The 9,663-nt window shown below is 33.0% G+C and overlaps 1 protein-coding gene across 1 annotated transcript; it reads left to right on the top strand.

Annotated features, from left to right (window-relative positions):
* The first annotated feature begins 512 nt into the window (after nucleotides 1–512).
* Nucleotides 513–3,413, top strand: LOC132759412 (von Willebrand factor C domain-containing protein 2-like). Its single transcript, XM_060751174.1, has 2 exons — nucleotides 513–835; nucleotides 3,203–3,413. The coding sequence occupies exons 1-2, from the start codon at nucleotides 571–573 to the stop codon at nucleotides 3,349–3,351; spliced, it is 414 nt and encodes a 137-aa protein (XP_060607157.1). The 5' UTR covers nucleotides 513–570; the 3' UTR covers nucleotides 3,352–3,413.
* Nucleotides 3,414–9,663: the final 6,250 nt, after the last annotated feature.

A 9,663-nucleotide genomic window follows, 5' to 3' on the forward strand; every position in this document is an offset into this window, starting at 1 on the left:
ACCTCTTAACAGGATATAAAACAAGAAACATCATTTTTTTACACAATAAAATTTCTTTTCGACCAATAGCATTAATTCTTTTACACTACATGTATGACATTCCTTTTCGACCAGGAGTATAACAGTTTCTCCATTAAATTCTTTTTTTCGAATGAAAGCCGGCTTTGAGATAAATCAACAAGATTATCATTTAACAGCAAAGACAAAACAAGATAAATGGTAATGTCACGTGGTGAATTGCTTGAGCCGGAGTGGTCTCTTATAAACTAATGCTGACGATGTATAATGTAAATTGCACGAGCTTTTAACAAAAAAGGACTGGATAACAATCAAGAAAATAGAGATTCTTTGCCCATGCTAAGAAGGAAATTTATTCTGCATGACCAAAAGCAGACAGAAGGCTATAAACAGTGTTTATTGAAAGTAGAAATAGTGTTGTTGCCAAAAGAATGAATGTAATCATCTTCTTATCTTATCTTTGTAGATACCAAAGGTCAAACTCAATTATGTTGAGATAAAACTATCTAAATAGAACTGGTCAATCTTTGACTATAATTAAAATAGGAAGAAATGTTTTCGATTTTATGTGTATTATCAGCAGTTGTTGCAGCGTGTTTAGCTAACACGAGCCCACCACAGCCGGTAACTGTGGCACCAGGATGCGTAGTCAATGGAGTAACATACAAGGCAGGAGAGAGATTTCAGAAATCACCATGTAGTCCTTGCTACTGTTCTGCCGACGGTCACATCAATTGCGCAATTGTAGATTGCTTCTTCACACCATGCGTTGATGCTATCCATGATCCAACAAAATGTTGCCCAGTCTGTCCGAATGGTAGGTCAATATTTTCATGATGTAGTTATTGCAATACTGATGAAGAAGCCGAATATCATTTTTAATTTTTATTCTATTTTCATTGAGTTTTTAAATAAAATTAAAACATAATCTAATGTTAACAAATATATTTATAATCAACAAATATTGTAAGTAGCAAAAACAAAGTCTAAAATAAACTTAATACTGTTAAAAGTTGCCCCGGTGCTAGGGGACGTGAGAAATGTTGCACTTTTTCATTATCTCTCAGGTTCATACTCAGTCAAACTGAGTCTGCAATTTTCATGTAATTTTGTTGTGATTTTTTTAATGCTCCCGTGTTTCACCCTTCTTCAAGATTTTTCAAGTCTGTATTTTTTTAAAAATATTTATATAGATAAAAGCCTGGAAACAAAGTGATCCCTCGGAAGTATTTATCACAACAAAATTACATGAAAATTGCACACTCGGTTTGATTGAGTCTGTACATGAGAGATAATGTATGAGTGCAACATCCCTCACGCCCCCTAGCACCGGCTGAGTGTTACTCAATTCTCAACACTTAAGAGTGCTGGCATCAATGATCCCAAAGGACCAGAAAAAATATAACAACACTGAAGTGAAGTACGAATATTCATATGAAATACATGTACATGAACGTTCACATGAATATTCATGTGAAATACATGAAAAGATACCATGTTGAAAATTTACATTACCTCGATTTAAATTTGCTTGATACTATATATTTATCGCATGACCGCCACAACTTTCCTTTGAAGGTCGGCGTTCTCTAAATTTCAGTATTGGAAAACTTTGGGGTGCTCTAAATGAGGTATCAGTACGCTTTGGGGTGCTCTAAATGAGGTATCGGTACACTTTCTCGCGCGTGCCCAGTTTATAATTTTATTTCAAATAATAAAGTGATCATACCTGAAAAAGAGCAAAATAAAACATTACACAGTTTACAGACTTTTTTAAAAATATTTATATATCATCTCGATCTTTTTTTCTTCAAAATATGAAAATGCAGTTATTATAAAGATGTTGACTCCAGTGGAAAGTAATCGCCATTTTCTGTATCCTGACCTCGAGGACAAATCTGAAACTGAAACAATGATCAAATCATTCTTCTTTTTTTTTACTTTAAACAACGCCTTCGTTTTACAGGAGATTCTGACCAGTAAGCCATTCAGTAAATCACTACACGTATATGAACATAATATTCTAGCGTCATTATTAATAGATGGAAGTAGTGTTAAAGGCACATTATGCGTCAGAAATGCTATCCTTTTTATTTCTCAAAAGTTTAAATATTTGGTGTCTTGTTACGATTTCCACAAAAAAATACTTATTTACCGGTACCATATAAATGAACTATCTTTGCATCTTTTGCTTTGCTGGCAATCGGTATAATTATAATGAATTAGTATTTTGTATGGAAGTCAAAATACTATTTGTTTACATTTTGCTACCTTTACGACACATTACTGCACATTCAGCACTTCTTTCTTCAGCTGTTAAATATCTTACATGTTCTTAATCCATTATTAAAACGTTATTAAACATGTGCTTTACATTTCTAAAGAATTTAATAAAAAAGGATTTCTGAGGCATAATGTGCCTTTAAGTAAAAATCACTACATTGTCGTTAATTTTAAAAAATACGCGTACAAGATACACCTCTGAAATATACACCGGGATACTTATCGACAATATTTCCTAGATTATATTTTGAAAATGAGCTGGAAAGATGATTATTATTTCGCATTTAGAAAAAATGCATCAACTTACCTCGTGAAATGGTTATTTATGTCCAGTTCCTTCAACGGTATCTAATGGGTGTATTTCTGTGGGTATTTCTTAAAATATTTATATGTTTAAATAAGTCAAATATTACGAGAGAAGAAAAAAGTCGTGATGGTCATGCGATAAAACAGTTACAGAATAAATACTCGGACTTAACCGGCTGGTATCAGCGAATGGGGCGACAAAAGGGTCAATCCTAGAAATTAATCGCGACGTTCCGTCTCGATTAATTTCCTATGATTTACCCTTGTTGTCGCCCCATGCGCTGATACCAGCCGGTAAAGTCCTCGTATATATTCTATAACTATTACATATATACACCCCTACATTAACACCTCTTCCGCTAATTTGCACCTTGCTTTGTATACAGTTTATCCTTCTACGCCGATTGGGCATAATGTGTTGGTTGCGTTTGCTCAAATTGACGTTGAATACCGCTTGATATGGTCACACTGGTTTACCACTTGTATTACTAGAAAATCAGTACTTATTGTCTTTTGTATATAATTCATAGCGGGAAAATAAAATTTTGAATTTGAAGCATGAACTTTTATCAACAATGTATTGCATACTTTTCAGGTGAGAATTGCAAACACAAAGATGGAACAATTATAAAGAAAGGAGAGGTTTATAATCCAGATGCCCATACAAGCTGCAAGTGTCCTACCTCGTTCCATTTCGGTCCATCATTAGCTGTATGTGCTGTTGACACCATAAATGTTGGATAATTTGATATCGATTGTAACTGAAGTTTTGACGAGATTTGAAATTAAAATTTTTGCAACTTTAACGAGGTTGCTTTTTTCCCTCATCTTTAACTCAATTTGACTAAATTAAATTACATAAATTGTACGATATCAAATACTTATTGATATTCTGTACCGTGTATGTACTCTTACAGTTTTTCTTATCCTATCAGAGTGGCCATATTCAGTTCAAATTTAAAAGTACATCCCATAAAATAATCTGTATGAAAAAGTAAGTGACTTATTTTCTCTGATACGAACAGCGCAAGAGACGTGGTATGTGGGCGGAGTTATTCAAAATAGCTCGAATAACAAACGGAAATTATAAACTGAAAACACAACGAGAAAAAATTGTAAAAAAAATATATAAAACTGCATGTAATTTAGCAACGAAAAAACAAAACGTTTTTTTTTTATTTTGAAAGAAAGATATCAAATAAAATGGAACTACGACTATTGAGTTAGATTTCAATAATAATTCTTCTCCGCAATGTGTCTGCAGAACTAATTTTTCACGCGAGATGGCAACATCATGGAAAGAGTGTTTGATCTTTCTTTACTTTTATCAGAAATAACATTTTCATTACAAGAAGTTTCATTGTTTTCATATTTCTTTTCCGTTTTCGCTTCGCACATATTTGTTTCTGGAACAAGTGATGTTTATGCTTAAAATTTCTCTGGTAATTTTGCCTGGAGCTCTGAAGAAGCGACCGGCTGTAAATCAATTTGCTCTCTCTGATATCTATGTACGGCTGATGAAACATGTTTTGATCTATTCATAACTGTTCATCTGCATATCGTTTGTTAAAGAAAGTGCTGTATAATGTAACTGGTCCAGAATGATTGCTATTATTTCTGCTACTAGTTGCAATATCAGCTTGTGCAAAGAGGTCTTTCATCATCGATTTAATGTCTTTTTGAGGTATATTCCCTTCACTGAATTTAAAACCATCTAGCGATTTCAGATAAAAGGAACCAGTATACGGAATCAAATTTAGGTACGTTTCATAGTCTATACATGTATATGCTAATTGCTCCCCCTACCTGTCATAATGTACAATTAGTTGCATAATTCCCGTAGTTTTTTTGGCTACTTGCGCATCTTTACTAATCCTCGGTATAAATTTCACAAACCCGTGTTTGTTAGCAGAATCATAACCTTAAACAAATTGCTCAGCTAAAAGTTCGTCTGTTCTTACCCACCTCTTAGACCGGAAACCCTTCCGAAAACCGCATTACTAAGTCCTTTTGATGTTGAAAACGACCACTCTCCCACAAATTACATTCATCTTCTGTCGTAACCGCATTTTTAGTTTCCAAACCTATGCCCTCATTGGATAGATGCCTCATGTGTGAATCTAATGTTTTCCAAAACTCTGCAAATGTCAGGTCATCACTTTTGAAAAAGTTTACATGTACCGACTTCTCGTTACGAAGATAACGCTGCATGGTTCTCCATTTTTATGCCGATTTTCGTCAATAATCCTTTGCAGCCAAAAGTCCATCTTCATAAAATAATAAAACTTATCAATTTCAACTGGCTTCATCGCAGTTTTGGCTTGCATGCTGCGATTTTCACCCATTCTCGCCATAAGCTAATCGCCAAAGAAATATTTCTTGTAGTGTTCTCAGGTACAGCATTTTAATGACAGTTCTTGACAGAGGCTTCTCAATCGCCGTGGAAAAGAAATTTAACGTATGATAGTAGTATATCTATTACGGTACTCAAAAATAAAAATTCTTCCATTTAAAAGGTCTTCATTGCACATTTTTACATACTTAAATTGTTATTGTTCGAACTAATGGTGGTCATTTCTACCAAATTTGGGCATGTAAGACTTGACAAAACCTTGAAACAAATAAACAGTTTTTGTTTTATTATCTATATTAAGACTAACTAGCAACTCTCTTGAAACAAACTGTAGCTAATGCATAATTTTCAGAAGTAAATGTTTGATGATTTTGCTTAAGAAATATACAAAGGTAACAAGATTTGTCATTACCACAACGATCTGAAAACGCCTTTATTTTTTTAATTGCAATATAATTATTTCGTTTCAAACAACGATTAAGTGCAAAACACATGAAAAGAAATAGCTTTTGATAAATATACCAAAAATAAAATGTCTAAAAATCTTTTTTTTATAAACTTTGAAAATATCAATACAAAATCTTTTATAATCAGTGTGGTAATGTTATAATATTTAAAAGATCGGTCTCTGTTTGTTTCTACTATTTCAGTAAATGGATAAGTTATACAACACCAGTGAAATATACCTTCATCATATGTACCATTTATACGACTAAAATATATTAAAAAGAGGGAATAATGCATGTTGCGGTAATGATTTGGCGTTATGGAAATGACAGGTCTGTTACGGTAATGACTAAAGTAAAGACAACTTTGTTTTCAGCTTTGCATTTTATTTTTATAACATCACAACTGTGAGAAAAGTGAATAAAATTTTAAAAGAAATTATTTTAGTTATTTTATTTTTTTCATTTTTTATTTCATTTGATTCAACAATTACTATTCCTACCATACCATTTTACTATTTTAATTCACATCAACGTCATGTACCAATAATTATGACGTTGTTATATATTGTAGAGACCCAGCCGAGTCTTATAAATAGAATAAGTATCGTTCTCAACAATATAAGGATTTTATATGTTGTTTTCTTTTCACTTTGAAAATTATAATGAAGCTGTATGGGGAACGTTCTGCATTTGCTATCAGCAGATTTCGAACTCCGGAACTGAAAACGAAGCTGTATTGATAATATTGCGGTTCTACATGAATCGGTGGAAACGCCGAAAGTTTACCAATTATATTTCATTGCATGTGAAATAAACACTTTTATGGTAGTCAATAGTCATGGATTGTTCAACATTTCATTATTATAAATATTGTCATACTATCATAAATTTCAATAGCAAGCCACAAAATACTATTCAATGTCCATTTCTTCTGTAATGGCATCCCATACAACTTGGTCAATTTGACAATGTCTCTTTGTAACATTTTGTGGCTCACCGTCAAGCAATGTTACAACTTGATTTTTCTGGTACCAGAGTCTGTCTTCAAGTAATGGCCAGAAAAATCTGTTGACCCCTATGCGGTTCATAACCTTTACTTCCAATTCATTATCATCTACATCTAAGATGACGCCTGGATAAGGCAAGCGGTCATACTCAACAACGCAGTATCTTCCAATTAAAGATTCATCAACCTCTAATACTTTAACAAGAACTGTGTCCTAAAATATAGTATTTTAAATTTGAGTACAGAAATCAACTCCAATTTCAATTTTAAAAATGCATTGTTTGATTTTAAAACATACTGAGTATACAACGTTGATCCTAAAATGTATGAAATTCAAAATGACATTCATTATTTGATAAAATCTGAATACTATTATTGACAATTTCTACTTTATAAGAAGCAAAGAATGTTTAGCATTAAATATCACGGTACTTTTACTAATTTGCGTAATCTATGCTAATATTTAAGGATCGTATTGTGCGTTTTATTAAACTCAAGTCATGTAATGTAAACTTCAGAAACGTACATTTGTAACCATTGTAGATGACGTGTCACCATGTTCATCCATCATAATATTGTGTGTGTTTGCCTATAAATAAAATTCAGATGCTAAACAAGTTTGACCATGGGGAGTGGGCACTTTCTCCTATACTTTGCAACAATTTATAGATAGATCTAGGTATTCTTCAAGCTGTGTGCAATATTTTGAAAAGCAAATTATCATCTTATGATATCCACAGCTCTTTGCTGGTTAATTCAAACATATTTCAGGAACTTAAATAAATGTTCTTTTAACACTTGAAAGAATAAAAAATGTTGGTGCCATCTCACTATGTATACATATTTACCTGCAGACTCTCTTTTTCTCCGTGTTTGACAAAGCAAGTCTTGACTGGATTATAGCAATCACACTGACAGTTCCAACGGCAAAAGCAGCTCAGGGGACGGGAGAAGATAGTGTTTGGCTCTGTCACAACAATCTTATAAAAACAAAGTATACAGTGAAATTTTAAAATCTTGAAAATTAATAATAAAGAGTTGATACAGCTTTTAGTAATTTAATCATCTGCATAAACAAAGGCACCTTTTAAGTTAAAAACACAAACTTTTTCAAGAAATGTTTATGCACGAAAAAACAGATTCATTAGCGCTATTTCTGCATAAAATGATACATCTGATTAGGGATTTTGCGATTGTCGTTAGAGTATCCCAAAAATACATCTTTTTCGTCCTGCATTCTGGTTGTGAGATGATATGATTTGGAAGTTTTTTTTTATTTTGATGTAAAAAGTATTTGGTTGTCATCATGTACTACTGCAGTAAGCTTGTTACTTGGCACCTTGACCAAGCAAATTTTAAAAAGACATGCGATAATAATAGCTCGTGTTCATTTCGTATAATCCACCAATGTATGATTTCTCCTCTATGTACCAATGTATGCTTAGTTTTATACAAAATATTGTTTGAAAACATATACATTGTAATTAATGAACGTCGGTCACACAACTTAGTTTTAGTTATACAATGTACATGTCGTTAAAATATCATAACATTGAATTTTTTTTTACTAAAATGATTTCATTTTAGATCAAGGTTAGTGCAATTAAAATAAATTACCTGATGTATTTTCATCGTTTCAGGAACAGTTGGAATATTGGCATCAATATATTCATTGAATGAATCAATGTCCGCCTGTGTTACTTCATACAGGTCAATCTTTGTGCCCAGCTTTGTCAACCCTTCTAACAGCTCAGCGGCCTTTGTTACATCTTGCTTGTCATGTAATACAAGAGAGTCAGCTAATCGTTTAACACATGAACCAATGCCATCGGGAGCACCTTTGCCGTGCCCGGCCTCCCAGAAATTCCACGTTGCTGACTTAAAACCAAGTTCAAAAATTAGTTTTGAAAGCATGTAAAAATTGTTCTTTGACCTATACTGAGTTGTAGGTCCATCAGACACAAAATGGACCCTTTCAATATTTTTCTGTTGAACAATTTTATTTAGGACAGGCTTCATATGAGCCCAAATGGCTGCTGGCCCATGAAACATGCTGTCTGATAAAGTTGTGAATGACTGACTACTGTCCTTATAGTATACCATACCAGTGTGAAGGGTGATTTGCCTCTGGGAGGCACCAAAGTGCATACCCTGTATTTCTGATGTACATTTACACGAGTAATTTTCTGAAAAGTCTATATGTACTATTACATCTTTGTCTCCAAGTGTTTCTCTAAGTTTCCTAATTGATCTATATTGATGTCTGATGTTGTATACGTGTCTCCCAACTCGTTTCAAATCATTTTGCATGTCAAAAGTAAGGTTTTCAAGAGTTCCATATTCTTTTTGTTTCATCGTTTTCACAATTTTTCTTATTTCTACGGTGCCATTTTTCGTTTCTCTTTTCTTTTTCAAATCGTACATTTTTCCAGCTGTACCAAAAAACTTGTCTGCCATCGGCATTTTTAAATGACAAACTTTTGGTACGACAGTTTGCACATTCTCTGTACATACATGCTTTGCTTTCTATACTACAAGTTATCTCTTTCAATAGGGCATCAATATTGTTTGTTTCTATGGCCTTTTCTTGGAAAATTTTGTTAATCTTAAATTGTATGTTTTCGTGATGTTTGCAAAGACATGTTTCTCTGTGTTTCTCTGTTGGTTTGATGACATAGAAGGGTTTAAGTTTACAAAAAAAGACTGTATGATATTTTACTTGTGTGCTCACTCAAGAACTTTTCATGTAAGTTTTTCATACTGTCATTTAATAGGCGAATCTGTTTTTTTATTTCCGTGTCGTGTTACTGTGAACTTCTTACCCCCCATGATACGTGAGTTGTCATCACGTTGGATAAAGTCTACAACTAATGTTTTTATCAATGACCATCGTTTTTCTTTGGTTTGCCTTTTTGTATTCTGGGTCACTTTCATAGATAATACTTTTTGAGCATATTTTCCTAGCTTGTATTTTTTCAGTATTTTGTCTCTACATACTATTTCTCTGATTACTTTTTTGTCCTTCTTGTTTACTTGATCCTTCATTTCTTTTATATTTCGGATCATTATCAAATGAAGTGTTAAAGCCTTTCTGATATCTTTGGACTTTAGTTTTATATCTACTTCTTTATCAATATCCGTCTTTTCTGTGTAATTTTTGCTCAGCCGGTATGCACGCTTTTTGTATTTCTCTTTAAGCCTTCTTTCACAATCAAACCGAACTCTCAACTGAAATAGGTCTCGATATG

The sequence above is a fragment of the Ruditapes philippinarum genome, unplaced genomic scaffold (genome assembly GCF_026571515.1).
Source record: "Ruditapes philippinarum isolate M1 unplaced genomic scaffold, ASM2657151v2 ctg3430_1_1_1_1, whole genome shotgun sequence".
In the NCBI taxonomy this organism is placed as follows: domain Eukaryota; kingdom Metazoa; phylum Mollusca; class Bivalvia; order Venerida; family Veneridae; genus Ruditapes; species Ruditapes philippinarum.